Raw genomic sequence first — 22160 nt, forward strand, 5'->3', positions numbered from 1 at the left:
TCATTATTCTGTCATAAAACTATTTTTCTTTTGTTTTTCATTTTCCCTACTTGAGGCCCCAAGAACGGAGAAAACGGTTGCCCTTTTTTAGTTTTCATAGACGTTGTGTCTATGAAGCTTTTAGTTTGCACGTAAGCATCAGTATATGTTTAATTACGGCACTAAGATCGGCATCCTTTGATAAACGCAGCAAACAGGACTCAGGCGAGGCTTCCACTTGACCATTGAGTTCATCGTCGTCCATGTCACCTTCCCACACGGAATTCAACCATGCGCAGGGTGCCCATTTTATAAGCGCTTCATCGTCCGCAGGGTTCTTTGATGGTTCGCACTTTGCTATAGATAAATCCTGAATCACGGCACCACTCCGAGAAAGAGTTACTTGAAGGCCATGATTGGGAGCAAGCAGGATGCGAAAGGATCGCAAAGACCGTACCAAAACTATAAAGCCCATTGATTGAGCTATTAGGATGCCGTGAGTCCTATCCAAAATATTTCTTAAAGTCCGGACATCATTTCTGCTGTCGGATAAGACACCCTGCAGTAGGTGTGCAATCATATGGAAGCAGCTTTGTGGATTGAAGAATTGGATCTTAAAAGAATCATTTTCGAGAACGGAGACCTGGAAAGTCTCTGTGTCACCATACCGGAACTTTACGTAATGCAAAGTTACTTCAACCACCTCGAAAGCAGTTGTCACAGCTAACATTGCAAGCTTGCTCAATCCAACCCATTGTTTTTCAAACTCGTCGAAATTCCGTGACTGGACAGTAAAACGACCAACTCTCCAGTCAACCGTACAATCTCCGCTTGTTTCTTTTTTTCCTTGTGGAGTTCTGTAATGTATCCGACCATCAAAAACAAGTTTGTTTTCGCTCGCACGGACAAATACCATAGGATATAATACACCATACTTTTCCGGCATTTCAATACAAAGAAGACTTGTCTGGACAAATTCACTAAATGTGTCTTGGAATGATGCGCCTGGTGGAGTTAACATATACGAATAACGCATATGTTTGCTTTCACAAACAAGCTGAATTTCGTATAACTGTTGCCGCAAATGAACCAAATGTGCCAGACGAGAGAAGCTTTGAATAGATAATGCGTCACCAGTGGTATGGACACGTTGGGAAAATAAGACTTTACCTGTTGCGGATGTCAAATACATAAACCAGTGAAGCGTCTCAACGTGAAAAGCGAGCATCCAAACAGAATGGTCGGGTCTGTGCCAACTAAGTCTCGTAAAAGTAAGATAGGCAGGCGGTAAATAACCTCGAACAACATGAAGTCTAGCGCATTGTGACAATTCAATCATTTGAGCTTGAATGCAGAAAAGACGCAGACGATTAAGTGTTTGTGCGGCCAAGTCTGGTTTGGCAGCAATCGTGTTTTCTGCAGCACGCAAATAGCGTGCAGGTGCTAGACGTTGCTGCTCGTCGAGAAGAACGAGCCGACCAGTGATTGAATTCACCTTTAAAAGAATCCGATGCTTCATCATTTGCAACACGAGTCCATCCTCTCGGAGTTCAGAAAGAATGCTTTTATTCATGTTGCTTTGGATGCGTTCGAAGAAGATGGCAGCGTGTTTCTTCGTTACCAGCATTAATAGGTCTTGACTCTCAAACGGTTCCTCGATGGAAATTGGTTCCGAAGTGCCATCGTGCTGCCAAACGATATTGAGTTTAGAGTGATCATACTCAGCACTGGAAGTACGAGTACTGAGCAATCTTTCGTATGCCGTCGGTTCCTGTGTCAGCACGCTGATGATGATTTCGAAGTCTGGCGTTACCACCTTTCCATCTTTTGAAATTTTAAGCTTTGGCCAGTACTTGATACGCAAAGTCGATGTTTGTTCATTTAAAGTGCCGATTAAGTGACCAGCCCAGCTGTCTCTGGATAAGGCCTCAAGTTGTTGATGTAGAAGATTTAAACGCAAGTAAAGACAACACCGATGCAGAATGTCATATACAAGAGGAAGAGCCGGAAGTTTGTTAAGAAGTGCAACGGCAAGTTGCTCGTTTAAATGTTGTTCAATTAGATTTTTATACCGCTCTGGCGTAATGGTTGAGGGTGATGTGCTTGGTAAAAGAAAATCAAAGTCCACAAGGAACCATTGAAAGGCTAGATTTTCTGGACGAATGTTGTCTGAGGTTGTAGAGAGTGCCACAGAGAATTCATTCGGCACCACGAATATACAGCGTCCGTCTCGAATCTCATAGTCACGAAACGGACGAGGAATAGTCTCGTGAAGATGTAATCGCAAACGTAGGGTAGCATGAATAGCGTCTAGCGCCTTCAATGCCTCCTTTGCACTGATTTCTTCATCAGGCACTAGGTATGCATTTGACGTAGGTGTCTGTAGCAACCTAGGATACGTTCCACTGGATAAGACATCCACAGCAGTCAGTAGGTCAGAGTTACGGACCCGAGCGAATGACAACTGATACCGGATGTCTTGAAGTGCATAAATAAGATTTTGGTAGCAGAATTTTTGACCCTGCAAATACGCGACCACATCAATACAACGATTCACCAAGGGCGCTACCCCTGCCCAACGCGACAAAACAAGGATCCGGATTGCATACCCTCGATACTGAATGAGCCATTGAAGGATCTGTCGCTTTTTATCGACATTTGACAACGAAGGCAGAATGTCAGCAAGTTGGACGAGCTGCTTCAGCGTGTTTCGAGAGAATGCATCAACAATGTCAGAGAGGGGAAAGAGTCCTTGGGTAATGTGAGGAATGTCAGGAATGACCATGGAAGGGATTGGACGTGTACCGACGTGAAGATGCACCGCGTTTCGTAGACACGGTCAGGTAGCTTCAAAACACAGCTATTTCTAAGACCGGAGAAAGTTCGCCGCTGTCGGTGATTAACAGCGGTGTTGACGACGGAGTATGAGATGCTCATCGCTGCTCTCGGTGATCTTTTCGCTCAATCCTGACCGAACCCGGCAATAAGTTCACCGAAACCTGACCGATAATTCCCGAAAACGATGGGGCTAGCATGAACAGAAAAACCATTGAACATCATTGATCAGCACTTCCATTCGTTGACTCGTGTGTGAGTAGTCCGTGCCGAGCAATCGTCTTCCGGAAGCTGGTGAGAAGCTGAGTACGTAGGTTTTGCCTCCGAGGGCCCTACTAGACTGTGGTACTGCCACGACTATACACCAGCTTACATAGGAGTCAGTAAGGGACACTGCGGTATCGAGCAAGGAAATGAGTTACTTTAAGAACCTTTGGAAATCCATTTTCGAACCGGGTGTAAGCCCTACGCTGGCCTATTCAGCTCACGTTGCTTGTGCTCTGTTATGTCTGTGTTTTGTCGGTTTGTACATCGGCACTCGGAGTTACCACTGTCTCGTCCTTTTGGCCATCTCATTAGCCATGTGGTTCAGTCTGATTTGGTGAGTGGAAAAGCGAAATTTGGGGGGAAATGGAGCAACGGGATGGAGAAGAGTGTATAAGGACACGTCTTAGCAGGCGTACTGTGATGATCAATTGCGTCGGATTCATTGACACCCCGTTCATCCCCCTTCGTGATCATTTGCTAACAATTTTTAGGTTCCTGATGGAATTGGCGCATAGCAGAATTGAATCAGATATGAAGAATGGAAAAGGCGACGGCATTACTCTTCACGGATTGCCTTCAAAAGCTGATAAAGCTAAACAAGGTTAGAAAAGGAAATGGTCAAAGTCCAAAACAGAGATTAATTTTAAACGAGATTCTTCTTCGTAAAAAAAGGCAGGCGATTCTCTCTTTCGCAGTCTTTTCCATGCCCCTCTTCACCTTCTTACCTGCGATATTTGTTGTTCATTTAACGATTCAAGCAATTCCTTATTAAACTTCTGGTCTTTCCAGTGTTCGCCTTCAATTTCTTGACAGTAGGACTGCCAGGTTGAAAGGAATCCAACAATATGAAGTGGATTCGTTATTTTTTGGTGCCTATGGAATTCTGCTTTGACATAAGTGTCACCAAGAACTCGTAATTCTGTTGGTAAATAATGTCGATGACTTCGTAGGATACGCCTGTATAACTGCAATGGTGGAAGAAGAGCAATTCGTTTGTCTAAGCGCAGCATGAAAGGAACGTGCGATGTTTCCTTAACGGCACATAAATTATGGTAAATGGTAGTTGACACATAAACACTGAAGAGCCTTCACGCGTCTTGTTTACCCCGCAATTATCCCGCAGTATCCCACTGGGTCTATAATTAAGCTTAAACTAGCTTCAGATTAAGCGATCATTTGACCGCTAATGTAGATCATCCAAAACCTTAAAGTAGTCGAGGCAGGATCCACACACAACGGTCTTCGGCCTTCACAAAACATAAACAAACCAGAATTGCCCGTGCTCACGGCAAAAACGACAAAACAATACGCAAAATTTGCGTTCACAAGATACGTTTGCATTGGGTTTTACGCTACAGCCCGTAGGTATCCTTCGAAGGTGTTCTTTTTTTTATGGCATCTCCATCAACACACAAACCGTCTCGCGAATCGCTGCGTTCAAGCTTGCATCTTGTGCCTGCTACACCGGTGGACTACTTTTTTCTTCAAATTCGACGACATTTCAATGATAGCGTTTGTGTTTCGTTGGCTTCGTTAAGCTTGAAAAGTGACGATCAGCTTCACAAGTTCGTAGACGAGCTGTTTGTTGTTTGGAATGCCTACGTTGAGCGAATTGACATCCTAGCAAAAGATCCCGTTTCGTCTTCCACTCACAGCTCTCCGTTTATTCGGAAACCCTTGACGACCGAGGAGGTTGCTCTCATTCATGCCAGAATGCCCGTATACTTCCAAAGTATGTGTAAACAATATCTAAAATTCGAACAATTTGAGAAGCTTCTCAGGTCGTACTTGCAGCGGACAATTACCATATGGGCTCGAAACTCCACAGATGATGCGACTCGCATATCACTGTTTTTTGATTTGTGTAAGAAATTGCGGAGTATTGGACTAGAGGGTCCACTCAGAGAAGCATTTTCCAGTGTTTTAAAGCGACATATCAAGGAGATCGTGTTTACAAAATTCGGTGTCGCCTGGACGGAATCCATCGTACACACAGTTACTCAGTGGGTTCGTTCAGAAATCGGCTCTCTCGTGGAACACATATTTGGCTCCACGAACTCAAAAGTGCTACAGCAACTCGATCAGCTTACATTGGACATCTTGGCGAACATACGTTCGGAGGACATGCTGGCTATCGTGCTTAAGTATCCTAGATCTCACGGAGCCGTAGAAGATCTTCGAATGACACTCCGGCTGACGGAGCAACGTAGCTTCCTCGTCGATACATTTATCAAGGATTGCAACCGCCATGTCTTGCTTCCCAGCACTAGCACAAAATCCCTAATCTCCCTGTACATTTTAACTATCAGATGCTTCACGCATTTGGAGCCTTCTGGTGTTCTCCTCAATCGGGTGTCCAAATCCATCCGCGCATACCTAAAGGAACGAGACGATACGATCAAGTGTTTAATGACCTCTATGTTTGTCGACCAGGACAGCGAGCTGGCTGCCGAGCTTGCTCGGACAGACTCAACAACCTTGGAGTTCGATGGCGATCGTTATGACGATTTAAACTGGACGCCAGATCCCATCGATGCTGCACCGGATTACAAAAAGAATGGTGACAATGACATTGTCTCTAGGCTCCTCTCCATCTTTAACAGCAAAGAGGTGTTTGTACAGGAATTGCAGTTGTTATTGGCCGATAGGCTTTTGCGCATTACTAATTATGCGCCCAAAAAAGAGGTACAGTGCGACTTTTTGAAACATGTTGTGTTTCGTACTAACAAAGTGTTCTTACTAGGCCGTTAATTTAGAGTTACTTCGTCAACGACTGGGTGATGCTTCGTTGCAAATGTGCACTGTTATGATTAAGGACATTCAGCAATCACACGAAATTGATGCCCTTATTCATCGTCGCGCACACGTATCCAGCAACTTTCACGCAACAATTCTCTCACGTCTCTTTTGGCCCAAGCTTAGTGTGCATCCACTCCGACTGCCCAGGCCTATCCAGCATCAATTAGACATGTTTGCCGAGGAATTTGCTTTGGTAAAAAATAAACGAGAGCTTGTTTTTTTGCCAAATCTTGGCGTCGTCGACATTGATGTAGAACTCGAAGACCGTACAATTTCTATGACGGTGACACCCGAGCAGGCAGCCGTTCTATGTTTGTTCCAAGACTCACAGACACTGGATGTGGAAAGTGCTGCGCAGGTGATAGAGCAAAACGAGGATCGTGTTCGCAAACACATGGCATTTTGGGTGCATCACAGAGTGATTGCCCAGGTTGATGCCAACCATTTTCGTGTTCGCGAAAAAGACACGGAAGAGACGGTTACGGAAGACAATTACGAAGCCGAACAAGTCTCTGCAGTGCAGTCCTCTACCGAAACTGCAGCAGACGAAATGCGCATCTACTGGTATGGTGATTATCCAAGCAGTCCCTTGGATTTCTTGACTTCGGCTAACACATTTACAGGTCATTTGTTGTCGGCATGCTGACAAACCTTGGAGCGCTGGAATTGGAGCGGATTCACAACATGCTTACCATGTTCGTCCCGCCGCCCAACGGCTACACGCGTTCGCAAGCAGAATTGCGCGAATTCCTTGCGCTTATGATCAAGGAGGAGAAATTGGAGTTTACTGGTGGAGCGTACAAGCTGAAACAGTAAGCCAGTAATGTTCTGCCTGTGATCTCACCTAACAATTGACCAAAAACCGCCTGAACCCGCCTGTGCTTTCGGGCCTTCTTTAATGATATGCAAATGAATGACGATAAAGTAGCATTAACGTGATCACGTGTCCCACAAGAATGACGAAATGTTTTGGTGGTGAGAGGGAAGTATGTGGGGAAGCAAAACGTGCAGGAAGCTTAATTTTGTTGTCCAACCACGAAAGCCAAATAAGTTTCCCGCATTTTTTAGCGACTCAGTCGGAGAACGATATAGTTGTACTTCACCGAACCTCTCCGATAGACACCGAACTCCGAAAAGACGAAGCGTGTAGTGGAGCGCGACATGCCCAGCAGTGCTGGCAACTACCATGACCTCCGTCACAGCGTCGCATGCATTGAACGCGATTCCGGCAGAGTTTCGGTCTCAGGTTTGGTGCAAAGCCAACGTTCAGTACCCTCCGACGTTGCAGCTTCCAGCAGCGGCGATCGTAGAGATTCTCACAAAAGTTGCTCAAGCAATTCATCAGGTACGACTATCGCTGCCAACAGCCTAATGTGGAGTGTGGGGGTGACCCACTTGTGTTGCGGGGGCTACGGAATACGAGTAGCCAGAAAACGCGTTTCTCAAAGCAGAAACTAACATTTTCCCTGTCATAGATTCCGTTCTCATGGTCACTCATTGATCAACCACCGGACGGTTCGATTTTCTTACTATGGCACCCGGCCACTATGCCGTGTCCACCAGATGGAATGCATTTTTTAAGTCCTGAAAAGGTGTACCAGCTCCAGGCGAATGGAAAGGTAAAACGAATTTGTGTGTGTGGATGTTTACGAGTTTTTACGGAGTTTTTTTTGGCTGACTCAATTATATGTCTATAGACGTTAGAAGTTCATGAAACACGACACGGCTTCTTTCCATTGACGGAAAGTCAAACATTACATACCCGGCGGCGTTACCGGCTACTGGGAACAGGATTGGATCATATGTGGCTTAACCACTATGTTCGTGGAAAGGACAGCGACGTGGTAAAGGCGACGCTGGCCGCCTCTCGTCCTCCTCAATTGCGTCGGTATCCGTTACCAGTGATTGCTTCTCCACCGTTCTTACTCGTGGACCCAAAACAAGTCGCATTGGCTCAAGCACAGGCACATGCTCAAGCCCAGGCGCAAGCACAAGCGCAAGTTCAGGCACAAGTGCAGGCTCATGCCGCTCAGGCTGCGCATCAGGTTGGAATGGATCGGAATGCGGCAGCCATGTCGTCTTTGGCCCAGCAGCATCCTCACCCCCATCATCCGTCTCATCAACCGACACCTACACCTCCCCAACAGCAGCAGCAGCAAGCCGCTGCTGCTGCAGTAGCTGCTATGAATATGCGTCGGGCGTCTGCAACGCCGGCAGCTTCTGCGGCTGCTGCCACTGCCGCAGCGATGGAAGAAGCCGAGGTCGAACAAGGCGACTTGATGGACGTGTTGACTCCCCGGCAAATCAGCTTGTCGCGTTACGTTCGACACCATGAATGGATGGAGCAGGTGCTCGTTACGCTGCAGGCAGCGTCTGACATTGAGCCGCCTTCCCTATGGGCCGAACTGAAAACCCCAGAGGAATTAGAGCAGATGTGTTCCCGGATGGACGAGCAGTTGAGCGAGTACCGTGAACGACAAAAGGAAAAGTTTGCTGAGCTCGAGCATGCGGACGAGCTTACGGCGTATTTGAAGGCAGTTGGCGAGGTGCGTGATGAACAAGCACTTCGAGAACTGCAAACAAAGGTCGAAGAGTTTGTGAACAAAAAAGTTGTCTTGGAGGAGCGTTGTATCGCCCGGCCGGTAGCTACGCTCTCTGAGATAGAAATGGCAGCAGACACCACGCAGCCGACTACGAACGAAGAAAAGCAGCAGCAGCAACCGGATGATCTGCCGACTGCTGCTCCCCCAGCAGACGACGTCCCAATGCAGGAGGCAGGGGACGCACATGTTACCGCAGACGTTGCTGCTACACCGGCCACCAACGTCCCTTTGCCAGACGCTTCTGCTGTTCCTACCGCTGCCGCTGCTTCTGCATCTGCATCTGCTCCTTCCGCTGCCTCTACACCTACTCCCTCCCACTCCCTTGGATCCTTGTAACCCACACATGGAATGTGGGGTGTTTGTGGAGGTCTATTACTAATGTGGGATTCATGTGGTGCACCACTTCTGATGTGGTCCACTGAAAAAACTGTCAGCAGGAATTCTGTGACTTGGGACCGCACGGTGAGAATTTCCAAGTAAAAAAGCTCCGAAATATCCATGGCACATTCTTCGTCTGCTGATGCAAGACGACCGGTGCTGTCGGTGGCCGCAGAGCCGAATGTCACCGTACGCGCCAAAATGATGTCGGCATGCGTTGGCAGCTGCCTAACGACGCTTGTGCTGACGCCAATGGACGTGGTAAAGACGCGTATCCAAAGTGAAAGTGTTATCCAGGAGCTGGCACGCGGCGGCGCTAGCAGCGTCAAGGGCAATGCGACTGTTGGTCTTCCTGTAGCCGTTACGTCGCGTCCTTTGCGTGGTTTCGTTCCGGGAATTGTGCAAATTGCGCGTTACGAAGGCATTGGCAGTCTCTGGCGCGGTGTGCTGCCTTCGTTAGCAATGTTGCTGCCTGCAAACACTGTGCAATTCCTTGGGTATGAGACTGTCCTCCCTCGACTGACCGACTGGAATGTTCCAGCGTCAGCAGCAGTGGCAGGAGCATTTGCTCGTTGTTTTTCGGCTACCATTGTCTCACCCATCGAGTTGTTTCGGACGCGAATTCAAGCAGCCGGCAGTCACTATCACCAGCTGCATCCTGGTGCCGCCCACACTCCCGCAGCAGCTCGAGCAGCTCTTGTCCGACTCGTATTCTCGGGCATGCGTGACAACGTTCGTGAGTTTGGTTTCCTTAGTCTTTGGAGCGGCGTCAGTCTGACGCTTTGGCGCGACGTTCCTTTCAGTGCGTTTTACTGGTGGGCGTATGAACAGTGTCGAGCCTTTTTCCTCCAGCATCCTCGTCTAAGGCTGCTTCCGCCTGGTTACTCGGCGGGTGATCCCGACATCAACTTCATGAGCGGCGGAATCGCCGGAATCGGTGCGAGTTTGCTTACACAGCCCTTCGACGTATCGAAGACGGCCCGCCAGGTGCACGGCCAACACCTGTCCCGCGGCCAAGCCCTGCGTATTCTCTGGAACAGAGGCGGCGTCCGAGCCCTCTGGACCGGCACGCTCCCTCGCTGTGCCAAGGTAGCCCCTTCGTGCGCAATTATGATATCCACCTACCATTTCATGAAGCACCTTTATGAGCGGCCCCGCCCGTCCGACTACTGATCCGCTGACCCTGTCGTCTCCATGTCCGAGTCCTTTTTTCGTTTCCCGCGTCGGCCCCAGCTCCGGCTCTGACCCTCCTCCCTCTTGTTACTACTTACACCATCTGTACCTTTTGTTTCTCTAGACAGCAATGATGATTTCCTTGTTGACTGCGGTGGGGTGCGGTGCGGTGCAGTGGGGTGTGTTACAGTGCGGTAAAGATGCAGAGTGGTTTGGTGCAGCTCGATGCGGTGCGGTGCGTCTCTGTGTACTACGCTGCATAATTACTGTGCTGTGCTAGAGTGCGTTGACTTGCATACAGTGCTCGTTGTGTTTTGTAATTACTGCATACTGCATCCCACAGTAATCCGCTATTGAACGCTCTGGCTCACTATCCAAACACTACACCAAAACCCACGCCAAAAATTTCTTCCTTTGCATGTCTTTCCACACCCTTGAACGCGAACGGATTTTCAAGAATCCGCCCAAGGACAAGTCCAGTTTCCCGCTGCTGCAGGCGGCAACGAAGCCTCATGTGGAGTCTTTCAATGCTCTCACAGAGGGCGGACTCCTGAACCTGGCTGTCAAGGACATTGGCGAAAAAACCGTGTTTGACTCGGTTACTCAGAACGAAGATGGTTCTATGAGCTTCGGTAACAGGATGACTTTTCGTGTGGACGAGGTTCAGATTGCAAAACCAATGCTTTCGAGCCGCGAACGGACATCGATTAATCGGAAAATTTTCCCGTCTGAATGTCGTGAACGTTTGTGCACATACAAGGCGCGTATGGTGCTCAAATTCTCGTGGAGAGTGAACGACGGCCCATGGCAGAGTGAGATGCGTGAGGTGGGCAACTTGCCTATCATGGTACGCTCAAACCGATGCCATTTGGAAGGTTTGAGCCCTGCTGAGCTTATTGCCCATAAGGAAGAAAGTGAGGAAATGGGTGGTTACTTTGTCGTAAACGGTATCGAAAAAATTGTGCGTATGCTTATTCTGCCCAAACGCAACCACCCCGTCGCTCTTATTCGTCCCTCGTTTGGTAACCGTGGTACTATGTACACACAGTACGGTATCTCCATCCGCTGTGTGCGTCCAGACCAGTCGAGTCTGACGAACACGTTGCACTACCTCAGCAACGGTGTCGCCATGTTCCGTTTCCATTGGCGTAAAAACGAGTATCTTATCCCTTCGATGATGATTCTCAAGGCTCTCATTGAGACGAGTGACAAGGAAATTTTCGAGGGAATCGTGGGTCAAGAGACCGAGAACACATTCCTCACGGACCGTGTCGAGTTGATGTTGCGTGCATACAAGTCGTACGGTCTCAGCACACAGACTCAATCGCTGCAGTACCTTGGTTCTAAGTTCCGTGTCGTGCTTGGACTGGCTGAGGACTTGACCGACGTGGAGGTCGGACGCACTTTGCTCAGACGTGTCGTTCTCGTCAACCTCCCCGACAATCGTGACAAGTTCCGCATGCTGCTCTTCATGATCCGCAAGCTGTACGCTCTCGTGGCCGGTGAATGCTGCGCCGATAACCCTGATTCCCCCCAGCATCAAGAAATCCTTTTGGGCGGTTTCTTGTTTGCTCAAATTATTAAGGAAAAGATCGATGACTGGCTCACTTCTATCCGTGCTCAAATCCAACAGGACGTCCGTCGCGGTGCTGCCGGTATCGACTTCTCCGACAAAAAATACCTCTCTCGAGTGTTCTCTAAGGTCAACAGTGACATCGGTACTAGACTGCAGTACTTCTTGAGTACGGGTAATCTGGTCAGTAACACTGGTCTTGATCTGCAACAAGCCACGGGTTACACAGTCGTTGCTGAGAAGCTTAACTTTTACCGTTTCTTGTCGCATTTCCGAATGGTGCATCGTGGTGCTTTCTTCGCCGAATTGAAGACTACCTCTGTGCGTAAGCTGCTTCCCGAGGCTTGGGGTTTCTTGTGTCCCGTTCACACTCCTGATGGTTCTCCTTGCGGTTTGCTGAACCATCTTGCCAGCAAATGTGAAATTGTCACGAGCCCCATTGACGTTTCCAACATTCCTGCCCTGTTACTCTCTCTCGGTGTTGATCCCCCAACGGCCGTTGTTGCTAACCCAGACTGGGTGAGTGTGCAGCTTGACGGTAAGATTGTGGGTTGGTGTACGCACAAGCTTGCAAAGCACGTCGCTGCCGTGCTGCGTCAAATGAAGGTCAGAGGTGACTTGGCCAGTGACGGTAAGACGCCTTTGGTTCCTCTTTCCCTTGAAATTGGTCTGGTGCCTCCTTCTCACGGTGGTCAATTCCCCGGTCTGTTCCTTTTCAGTGAACAGGCTCGTATGGTCCGTCCCGTGAAGTATCTTGCCACCGGCAAGCTCGACAATGTGGGTCCTTTCGAGCAAGTGTACATGGACATTGCTTGTTTCCCTCGTGAAATTGTCCCCAAAATTACGACTCATGTTGAGTATTCCCCTACCAACGTGCTGTCTATCGTTGCCAACATGACTCCCTTCTCCGACTTCAACCAATCCCCCCGTAACATGTACCAATGTCAAATGGGTAAACAAACCATGGGTACCCCTGGTACTGCAATCCGCTACCGTACCGATAACAAGATGTACCGCCTGCAAACCGGACAAACTCCCATCGTTCGTCCCCGCCTGCACGACTCGTACGGTTTGGATCACTATCCTAACGGTATGAACGCTGTTGTCGCTGTCATTTCGTATACTGGTTACGATATGGAGGATGCCATGATTCTCAACAAATCTGCTCACGAGCGTGGTTTCGGTTATGGTACCGTGTACAAGAGTCAAAAGATTGATCTTTCTGAAAAGCGTCGCCGGGGTGAGCCCGTCGTTCATCACTTCGGTTTTGCTCCCGGCTCCACTCCTCGCCGTGAATGGCTCGAGAAGCTGGATATGGATGGTTTGCCATACATTGGAACCAAGGTGGAGGACGGTGAACCTATCGCCGCTTACTATGATGAGTCTACTGGTCACAACTTTGTTCAAACCTATCACGGTACGGAGCCGGGCTTCGTCGATGAGGTTCGTGTGCTCGGTAACGATGTTGGTGATAGCGAGTGTCAAGTTCTTCACATCAAGTTCCGTAACACTCGTAGTCCTATTATTGGTGATAAGTTCTCTTCGCGTCACGGTCAAAAGGGTATTTGTTCCCAAAAGTGGCCCACTGTCGATATGCCTTTCACCGAGAGCGGTATTCAACCCGATATTATTATTAATCCTCACGCTTTCCCTTCGCGTATGACTATCGGTATGTTTATCGAAAGTTTGGCCGGTAAGGCTGGAGCTCTCCACGGTATGGCTCAAGACAGTACGCCTTTTGTTTTCTCTGAGACGCAAACTGCCGCCGATTACTTTGGCGAGCAGTTGGTGAAGGCCGGTTACAACTATCATGGCAATGAGCCCATGTACAGTGGTATCACGGGTAAGGAGCTGCATGCAGACATTTACATTGGTGTCGTTTATTACCAACGTCTTCGTCACATGGTCAGTGACAAATTCCAAGTCCGTACCACGGGTCCTATTCACAACCTGACTCGTCAACCTGTGAAGGGTCGTAAGCGTGCTGGTGGTATTCGTTTCGGTGAAATGGAACGTGATGCTGTTATTGGTCATGGTGCTTCGTTCTTGATGCAGGATCGTTTGATGAACTGCTCTGACTATGCTCAAAGCTGGGTCTGTCGCGACTGTGGCTCTATCATTTCTCCCTTGTCTACCGTCAATGTTTCCGGAGCCGCAAACAGCACTGAAGTCCGTTGTCGAAGCTGCGCAAAGCCTGCTACTGGTTTGGAAGACCTGAGCGAAACTTGGGAAGATGGCCTGGGGCAACGTTTTGTTGGAGGTGCTAACACAACTCTTATTGCCTTGCCTAGTGTGTTCAATTACTTGACTGCCGAGCTTGCAGCAATGAACATTAAGATGATGCTTGAAGTTAAGTAAAGTGTCTTGCGCATGATATAAACACACACACATACATACACACGCAAACACGTACAGTTGCGAACAGGCTGTAGTCGTCGAAGATGATAGAACGCCTTCGATTTTTGCTTGTTGGCTAGATGACTCTGAAAAAAAGTTTTAGGTTTTAGGTTTTGAGAGCGCCAAGAAAAGGTTCTTTTGTATAAGCGTTCTGAAGGGATTCAATTATTCGTTTTTTTGAATGAAGAGATAATACAGTTATTAATATCGGAGGACGCTGGGAGGGGATTATAAAGCTGTGTGGAAAGAAAGTAAATGGAGAGAGAACTGTATGGCGGTTGAGCTGCAAAACGACTAATGAATTCTGTAATTCTCATATGTTCCCTTCCATTTCCCGTTCCACAGCATACCATACTCATTTTTGCTTTTTCATGTCTCGCCCAGCTTTTCGTCTTTCTGTGCGACGCGACTACATTTAAAGCGCGTGACGTCATGAGTCGCGCTCAATGCGAATTAGAGTTTAGGGAACCGTGGACGGACACCATTCCTCTACCAACACCCCTCTGTGTCATTGAAAACGAGAAACTGGTCAGTGGAAGCTACCAGTTCGGATTCTGAGAATGTCGAGTGCGATTTACGGTGGAGATGAGATTTCGGCTCTGGTGATTGACACTGGAAGCAGATGGACGCGAATTGGATTTGCCGGCGAAGACACCCCAAGATGTGTTTTGCCGACATTTTACGGTGTGAACGCTGAGGGAAAGCGTTATTTTGGAGAGAATCATATTTTTCGTCCTCAACAACAGTTAGAAATCAAGAATCCTATGAAGAATGGTTGGATTGAGGATTGGGACGCGATGCTCGAACTCTGGGAATATGGACTAGAGCAAGTTTTGCAGGTTGATGATCCTTCTGAGCATCCTATTCTCGTGACGGAACCATTCAACAATCCGCCAGAAAAAAGACAGAAAACGCTAGAACTCATTTTTGATGTTCTCGGTGCTCCTGCTGCCTATTTGGCCAAACAGGAGGTCTGTGCTGCGTTCTCGAACGGAAAAGGTACCGCGTGTGTCATAGATGTTGGTGCTGAACGGACTACAGTAGCACCTGTCCTCGATGGATTCGTGTTACAGGCAGGCTATCGGGTTCAGGACCTTGCTGGTGCTAGTTTGAACATTGCTCTCGAGGAGTATTTAAACAGTATTCCATACACAGTCGTGCCTACATACCTTGTTAAAAATAAGCAGGTTGTACCTGTGGGCGAGCCCCCGAAATTTGATTTGCAAGAGCGTACGACGACAGACTCTTTTCATGCTTTGCAAGTTCAACGTGTGTACGAGGCCTGGAAGGAGGAATGTGCTCAGGTGTGTACCTCTCAGCCATTCACACGCGACGTTGCTGTCGAGGAGCGTGTGTTTCAGTTCCCTGATGGCAAGAGTATCTCATTTGGTGCTGAACGCTACGAAATACCTGAACGGTTATTTACCGTCGATACCCCAAATTCGCCAAACGTCGAAGAAGAGAAAACGGACGGAAAGGGTGACGAAGAAGACGCCATGGAAGTTGACACAGCTCCGGCAGCAGACGGCGATGATGATGATGAGTATAAGGAGGACGATGAACGGGATTCTGCGAAAGACAAAAATACAGGAAAAGACTCTAAGGGCGGAACTGATCAACAAAACAACGCTGCCGACGAGGATATTTCTGGCAGGACTGTTGGACTTGGTCTGCTAGTTCGGAACAGTATTTCGGCCTGCGATGTGGATCTTCGGACGACGATGCTGAGCAACATTGTCGTATGCGGAGGAACGAGTCTGATGCAAGGTTTTACACTACGTCTACAAAACGAACTCACAAAACTTTACCCCGGCAGCCGTTTAAAAATACATGCCTCTGGCCACTCGGTGGAGCGCACATGTGCTTCATGGTTGGGAGGTTCTATTCTTGCTAGTCTAGGAACGTTTCACCAGCTCTGGGTTTCCAAGGCAGAATATGAAGAAAACATCAACGACAAGGCGACCTTGATTGAAAAAAGATGCAAGTAAGCCCCCATTCGTTGTGAAGGGACAATTTCGACGCATCTTTCTTTTGGTCGACTTGACGCCCCCTTTGTACGGTTTTTTCGCCGCCTCATTTTTTTTTTGGTTACAGCGACGCTTTGTTCCTTCCCATCATGTTTCTAATCCTAGAACAATCACGCATGGGTTCACTGCTGGTATTTGTTTCATGTTTCGCCCTTAAATGCTGTATTAGATAATTGCTGCATCAGCGTGACATTATCGAAACAATTATTACCACTTGCTCCTGATCTTCGTTATCAGCGACATTTATTACTGAAAGAAAATTTCACACTAAATTCAGTGGAAACAATTGCTTTTGTGCAACACATATCTTGCCTTTATTGTTGCAGCGCAATACTGATATTTAACAAAATGGACCAACACGTGCCTTTGTTCCCTGGAAACAGTGAAGCACCTGGAAAGCATTCTGAAGATGTTCGTATCAAGGGTTACGACCCTGTCATTTCACCAGCATTAATCCAAGCTGACTTGCCGGTCTCGGAAGAATTGCTGGATTTCGTTGCTAGTCAGCGTCAGCAAGCTTCAGACATTATTGCTGGTCGTGATGATAGACTGCTAGTCATTATTGGCCCTTGTTCATTGCACGACGCGAAGTCTGCCAAGGAGTATGCTACGTTGTTGCGTGCTGAGGCGGAAAAACATAAGCGAGATTTGCATATCATCATGCGTGGTTACTTGGAAAAACCTCGTACTACAGTCGGCTGGAAAGGTTTGGTGAATGATCCAGACTTGGATGGCTCATACAAGATCAACAAGGGTATTCGCGTTGCTCGATCACTGTACCTCGAACTTTTGAGTGCTGGCATTGGCATTGCTAGTGAAATGCTTGATACCATTAGTCCTCAATACTTTTCTGATCTGATCTGCTGGGGCGCTATTGGTGCTCGTACCACGGAGTCTCAACTGCATCGCGAACTTGCCTCTGGTCTGTCGTTCCCTGTCGGCTTCAAAAACGCTACTGATGGCAACGTTGGGATTGCAATTGATGCCATCGGGGCATCCAAATGTCCTCACCACTTTTTGTCCGTCACCAAGCAAGGCGTCGTGGCTATTGTTACAACGACCGGCAATCCCGACTTGCACATTATTTTGCGAGGCGGAAAGAATGGCACGAACTATGATGCTGAGTCGGTAAAAAAGGCTAAAGAAGCCATGCAGGGTGCCTCACTTCGGCCCAGCATCATGATCGATTGCTCGCATGGAAATTCCAACAAAGACCACAGAAATCAGCCGAAGGTTGCGGCATCAATTGCCGAGCAAGTTGGTGCCGGCGATGTGGGCATCACAGGCGTCATGATTGAGTCTCACCTAAACGAAGGCAAGCAATCTTTGCCGCCTGAGGGACCTAGTGGTTTAAAGTATGGTGTCAGTATCACTGATGCTTGCATTGGCTGGGACGACACGGTTTCAGTTTTGAAAGACCTGGCAGAGGCAGTGAGAAATCGCCGAGCGATTGCCGCGGCTGCCGCTGAGTAGAAAGGATTGAGTTTGGTTTGTGAGGACGACGATGATCTATATGACTTTGTTCAGACACACTCTGAGCACAGAACCCGGAACCGTCGGCTTCGGATTCGCGAAACGAAAGTTACTGTTACGGCTAAAACTCTATTACCCGTGATGTCTACGAAAACCGGCAGTAGCACATCAACTGCACTCCTCTACCCCATCCGAGTTCAGACGAAAGTAATTAATTATTAGCATCATTCATAACCGCAAGTCTGCGAGTTTTGTATAAAAATTGCTTCATCACTCAAATAAGTCTTAAAAATATAAAGTAGGAGAAAACTGAAGGTGGTTTGGTTTGGTAAGTAGTAGTAACAATAGAAAAGAAAATGAAACGAGAGAAAGAGTGGATGAGTTGCGTGTAGATCAGACAGAGGTAAGAAAGGTACACGGCGAATTCCTAAACCAAAAATAAAAGGAGAAAGAGAGACGAAAGTTTGGGCTGTTGGAGCTTAGTTAGAAAACAAGATTGATCGAAACATAAAAATCATCATAAAGTTAGGCCTCCTTCAGCAGATGAACTATTTTCTGGACCTGAACATCCATCTCGTAGTGCTTAGGCTCAAAGGCAAGAGCAATTTCGTGGACATTGTTTACATTTTCCACAACAGTTACATCTGCATCTGGAGTTGCAACCGTAACGAGAAGAGACAACCCTTCAAACCAGGTTGCATAAAAGTCTCGGAGTGCCGAGATGAACGCACCAACAATGCGCTCGTAGCTTCTGTCGATTAATTCGACAGTCTTTTGCAGTGGTTCGAGTGGGAAAGGGGTAGCAGAGACCGAAATGTAGGCAGACAGCTTTCCGATATTCTGCAAGAGCTTTGTCAATGGCTCTGTAACAGTCGTACACAGCGTATTCTTCAGTTGTGGCACTGCACCACTTGCCATTATATCTGCGTGAAGTCGTAACCGGCGCCAAGCAATGGGTGCCTCTTCGCTTCCATTGAGAGTGCTAAGTTGCTCAAAGTTGCTCAAGGTTCCAGCTAAAGTAAGGATTTGCTGTTTCAGTTCAGCAACCCAGTTTACGAAGGTGGCTTGCAATGTACGAATACTGAGGAACTTTACGCGCAAAGCTCGCAAAATGTCTTTTTGCGGATCTAGCTCTTGGTCATGTTTAGCCAGATTCGTACGAGAACGCGCAGATGCAGGCTTGTAAAGGTTGTGCCAGGAAAGGTCACGTTTGGAAAATGCAGAGGAGGTGCTTAAAGAACCACGTTTGTGGGAAGGGCGCTGGCGCTGATTAATTTGTGAAACAGTTTCTTGGAGCGCGCGAAAAGCTGCAAGAAGATTAGGACGTTCAGGGCTGTCTTCAGCCGTGACATCGATGATTTTTTTTAACAATAAAGGATACTTCATTAAACGCTGCAGCGGTTTAATTAACAAGCTGCCCAAATCCCAAGCGTTTGTCTTTTTTTGTGCAATTTTGTCACCTTCAGAAATCCACTGCGAAATTTCTGGCCTCTCGCGCCATTTTTTTATGATACGAAACATGGCGTCTTGACGACTACAGATTCGCGAGTACAGGAGGTTGATATCGGTTATGTACTCTAAAAACACAAGGCCAATGTCACACGGCTGAGGATCCAACTCGCCAGTAGCACTGACTGCCCATGCACCTTGTCCATGGACGAGAAGGCTATTGTAGAACACGACTGTGAATGCAATCAGGGAATCCAAGTCTTGGAAAACTACACTAGTCTCGATGCTGTTTAGCGCGGAACAAAGCGGGACACGGCTTTTGTAGCACTCATCAACAGCGTTCAAGTCACTCAAGTAGGCTGCCTCCGTAGTAATCAGTTCCTTAATAAGGTTTGCGCGTCTGCGCTGACGTTTTTTCCGGACTTCGTCTGAATCTGTTCTGTCATTAAAAAAACGGGTCGTTTCGTCAGAAAAAGATTGACTAGAATGGGTTCCAATTTCGTCGGAATAAGGACGCAAAGGCCCTGCTCTCGCGTTCGGTGTCATCAACGAGTTGTCGACTTCATCGGCGAGAAAAGAAGGAGGTGGATGTGTAACACAGGAGGAGATGCGAGTATGCGTGTGGTAATATGCAGACTGAGGACGCTGTCGGAATCGAGATGTTTGAAACGGAGAGCGACCCACGGCCGACATCATGCTAGCAGCTCGGGAAAGCTTCATGTTGGTGGGGCGAGCGGGAACGGGTTCAGCGATTCGCGGTGAGCGAGTTGTATTAGTCGCCATTAGCTTGTCTGGCGGAGGCGTACTGCTTGTTAGGGGTTCAGCCGTATTGTACGAGGAATTGGTAGTCGTTGAAGAAGGATCCTTTGCGTCGGTCTCATAACTCGGACTTTGCTGCAACTGTTCGGCTGGAATGGCTGCCGAAACGGGTGATCGATACAGAGAACCACTCAAGTCAAAAGCTCCGTCGGACGTGTAACGCCGATGCTGAACAAACATATTTGAACTTCTACCAAGACGTTCTTGAGGAAATGCTGAAGGAGGTTCCAAGTTCGTCGACGACGACGATGTCGTCGTTGTCCCAGACCTTACCTCATCGTCCGCCGTGAATGATGATAATGTTGACGACATAGAGCAGTTTCGAGAATGACCGGATTTCCGTCGCACATTGCTTGTACGATGCAGCTTCGTGCTTCCCGGAAGCCGAGGAAGATCTCTTGGCTCTGAAAAATCATAGTTCACGTCCTATCAGCAAAATTGGTTAGCTTTGCTCCTCGTCACTCATCGTGAACTGCTCGTACAAAGTGAATCAGAGGAATGTTCACTCCTTTTGAACTATTAACGTTCATCGTGTCGTAAACGTTTGAATTGATCCAGTTTGCCAACGTTTCCCCGAAAATCAAGCAAAGTAGACCGTTTCTGTTGTTGGCAAGGGTCTCGGGCGTGTTCGCACATAGCTGACGACGGAGCCAAGCAAGTTGGAAATCCGTCTCGCTTATTCGCTTTGCTGCGCTTCCCTCGGTAGTGTTCGCAAGCCCTAACGAGCTACATAGCCACGCTCAAAAAATACCCATACGTAGGGGCGGTAGTTGAGACTGAGTGGAATCCGTAGGGAAAGCAGGCTCATTTGTGGAAACGCATGTGGTTTTGCATGTGTTTAAGAAATGCCGAGGACCGTAGATGGGAGGCTTTGAAGGTTGTTGTTTCCGAGGTGAAGGAAGCTGATTTTGAGGCTTGGAAGGGGTTATTTCCTCGTAAATGTTTGTATTTTTCGTTTTGAGTTTTCCGGATGAGATGACTGAACGAGTATATATGAGGGGAACCGATAGGGGAAACGGAAAAAAGGAGGCGAACGACGGAAACAGAGACAGAAACAACTGGAACGACGCGGAGGACAAATACCAGGAAGGTGGAAGGATGTAAATTGCTCCAAGAGCAAGCTTGAGGAACAAAGAAACGTGTTGGGAAAAAAGAATGTGCCAGGAAACGTCCTAAGGGGAGCATGTGCCAAGGCGACAAAGGCTGTAGATAGTGATCACGAACACATAGAAGCAAGAAGAGCAAGACATAGGCAGCACACGACTGTGGGGAAATAGATAAAATGAAAGTAGAAGAACAGAGAAGGAAGCCACGTGAGGCAACAGAGCCGTTAGGTCCAATCAACGAAAATCGATTTGCACATAGCTTTTTTTAACAGAGAATTGTAAAGACCCTCCTCTGCATGGAGTACGGTCTCCGAGTTAAGCAAGGTTTTCAACAAGCTGACGCAGTGAAGGGCACCAGCGAACGTAGTTCTCCATGACGCCTGCGCACATAATGCGCACGAGCTGGCTTTTGGCCTCAGTCGTGTTTCCACTAAGGGCGTTGGAGCAGACGTTGTCTAGAAGAGCAAAGTCATGAACGTTTAGCTTGGACAATGTTTCGGGTACCAGCAAACTCGTGTTCACACGCGTCACAAGCATTGAGTGCATGGAGGCCGGAAGTTTTGTTGCAGCAGAAAGAACCTGCTTGACGTTTTGTTGGACAGAGTCCGGGCTACTGGTAGTTGACAGGGCTGATGTTACGGCTGTGTCAACCGTGTTTGCTTGGATTGTCGTTAACGGGGGAAGAGATGCGGCAGGCACGCTTCCAGTGTCTATAGTTTTGTCTAGAGTACAGTTATTCACGGTTCCGTTTGCAGGAGGTTGCGCGACACTTCCGTTCCAGTTCATTACAGGACGTTTCGGCCTTTTTGTTTTCTTTGTCCCATTTCCAGCGGGCGCGTTAACGAAAATAACGGAAGAAGGGTCGTTCCAATGAGCTTCAATGGGTCCTGTCTGGTGGGAAGTCATGACTTGATGCGGAAAATAATATTGTTTCAACAGCCAAAATGTATGTCCCGAGGGCTTTCTCCGTGTAAAACAAACTTCAAAAAATATCAAAACCTGGATAAAAGTACAAAGTTACCCGTGAAATATAGCAATGTTCACGTTTACGGTGCTTGAAGAGGGTGTTGGGAGAGGGTAAACTCTGCGTTCGCTGGTTTACGGTTTAAGTTTTTCCCCGATGATGTAAGCCCGAATGAGCACCGCATCCTCCAATCACACGTTAGATAATTCGACTCTTGCGACACTAGAAAGCACTGAGCGACAGGCATGACGTCACGCGAAGAGTGGGTACGCGACGGAAAGCCGACTGCAGTGAACAAAAAAGCAAGTGAGGAAAGAG

General features: G+C 47.9%; 11 protein-coding genes across 11 annotated transcripts; 7 read left to right on the top strand and 4 right to left on the bottom strand.

The window, feature by feature from the left end:
* Positions 1-2: 2 nt before the first annotated feature.
* On the bottom strand, positions 3-2841 carry SJAG_03573 (mediator complex subunit Pmc1). Its single transcript, XM_002174674.2, has one exon. The coding sequence runs from the start codon at positions 2762-2764 to the stop codon at positions 110-112; it is 2655 nt and encodes an 884-aa protein (XP_002174710.1). The 5' UTR covers positions 2765-2841; the 3' UTR covers positions 3-109.
* Positions 2842-3011: 170 nt separating this feature from the next.
* SJAG_05306 (V-ATPase assembly factor Pkr1) lies at positions 3012-3687 on the top strand (the record flags this gene model as incomplete). Its single annotated transcript, XM_002174675.2, has 2 exons — positions 3012-3415; positions 3573-3687. The coding sequence occupies exons 1-2, from the start codon at positions 3228-3230 to the stop codon at positions 3685-3687; spliced, it is 303 nt and encodes a 100-aa protein (XP_002174711.1). The 5' UTR covers positions 3012-3227.
* On the bottom strand, positions 3638-4091 carry SJAG_03574 (ACN9 family protein; the record flags this gene model as incomplete). Its single annotated transcript, XM_002174676.1, has 2 exons — positions 3638-3673; positions 3807-4091. 2 exons carry the CDS (start codon positions 4089-4091, stop codon positions 3638-3640), a joined length of 321 nt encoding a protein of 106 aa, XP_002174712.1.
* Positions 4092-4308: 217 nt separating this feature from the next.
* SJAG_03575 (anaphase-promoting complex subunit Apc2) lies at positions 4309-6856 on the top strand. Its single transcript, XM_002174677.2, has 3 exons — positions 4309-5766; positions 5825-6444; positions 6504-6856. The coding sequence occupies exons 1-3, from the start codon at positions 4474-4476 to the stop codon at positions 6694-6696; spliced, it is 2106 nt and encodes a 701-aa protein (XP_002174713.1). The 5' UTR covers positions 4309-4473; the 3' UTR covers positions 6697-6856.
* Positions 6857-7051: 195 nt separating this feature from the next.
* On the top strand, positions 7052-8819 carry SJAG_03576 (SWI/SNF and RSC complex subunit Ssr4; the record flags this gene model as incomplete). The annotated part of the gene is made up of 3 exons (XM_002174678.2): positions 7052-7225; positions 7356-7499; positions 7578-8819. Exons 1-3 carry the CDS (start codon positions 7067-7069, stop codon positions 8817-8819), a joined length of 1545 nt encoding a protein of 514 aa, XP_002174714.2. The 5' UTR covers positions 7052-7066.
* Positions 8820-8981: 162 nt separating this feature from the next.
* On the top strand, positions 8982-10034 carry SJAG_03577 (manganese ion transporter; the record flags this gene model as incomplete). Its single annotated transcript, XM_002174679.1, has 1 exon — positions 8982-10034. One exon carries the CDS (start codon positions 8982-8984, stop codon positions 10032-10034), a length of 1053 nt encoding a protein of 350 aa, XP_002174715.1.
* A 418-nt stretch (positions 10035-10452) lies between these two features.
* On the top strand, positions 10453-14216 carry SJAG_03578 (DNA-directed RNA polymerase I complex subunit Rpa2; the record flags this gene model as incomplete). Its single annotated transcript, XM_002174680.2, has 1 exon — positions 10453-14216. One exon carries the CDS (start codon positions 10453-10455, stop codon positions 13963-13965), a length of 3513 nt encoding a protein of 1170 aa, XP_002174716.1. The 3' UTR covers positions 13966-14216.
* A 348-nt stretch (positions 14217-14564) lies between these two features.
* SJAG_03579 (actin-like protein Arp4) lies at positions 14565-15992 on the top strand (the record flags this gene model as incomplete). The annotated part of the gene is made up of 2 exons (XM_002174681.1): positions 14565-15483; positions 15595-15992. The coding sequence occupies 2 exons, from the start codon at positions 14565-14567 to the stop codon at positions 15990-15992; spliced, it is 1317 nt and encodes a 438-aa protein (XP_002174717.1).
* A 387-nt stretch (positions 15993-16379) lies between these two features.
* SJAG_03580 (phospho-2-dehydro-3-deoxyheptonate aldolase) lies at positions 16380-17504 on the top strand (the record flags this gene model as incomplete). The annotated part of the gene is made up of 1 exon (XM_002174682.1): positions 16380-17504. The coding sequence occupies one exon, from the start codon at positions 16380-16382 to the stop codon at positions 17502-17504; it is 1125 nt and encodes a 374-aa protein (XP_002174718.1).
* A 525-nt stretch (positions 17505-18029) lies between these two features.
* Positions 18030-20302, bottom strand: SJAG_03581 (RhoGEF Gef1; the record flags this gene model as incomplete). Its single annotated transcript, XM_002174683.1, has 2 exons — positions 18030-20198; positions 20255-20302. 2 exons carry the CDS (start codon positions 20300-20302, stop codon positions 18030-18032), a joined length of 2217 nt encoding a protein of 738 aa, XP_002174719.1.
* An 891-nt stretch (positions 20303-21193) lies between these two features.
* SJAG_03582 (hypothetical protein) lies at positions 21194-21784 on the bottom strand (the record flags this gene model as incomplete). Its single annotated transcript, XM_002174684.1, has 1 exon — positions 21194-21784. One exon carries the CDS (start codon positions 21782-21784, stop codon positions 21194-21196), a length of 591 nt encoding a protein of 196 aa, XP_002174720.1.
* Between the last annotated feature and the right edge of the window lie 376 nt (positions 21785-22160).

The sequence above is a fragment of the Schizosaccharomyces japonicus genome, assembly GCF_000149845.2.
Source record: "Schizosaccharomyces japonicus yFS275 unplaced genomic scaffold supercont5.2, whole genome shotgun sequence".
Classification (NCBI taxonomy): Eukaryota; Fungi; Ascomycota; class Schizosaccharomycetes; order Schizosaccharomycetales; family Schizosaccharomycetaceae; genus Schizosaccharomyces; species Schizosaccharomyces japonicus.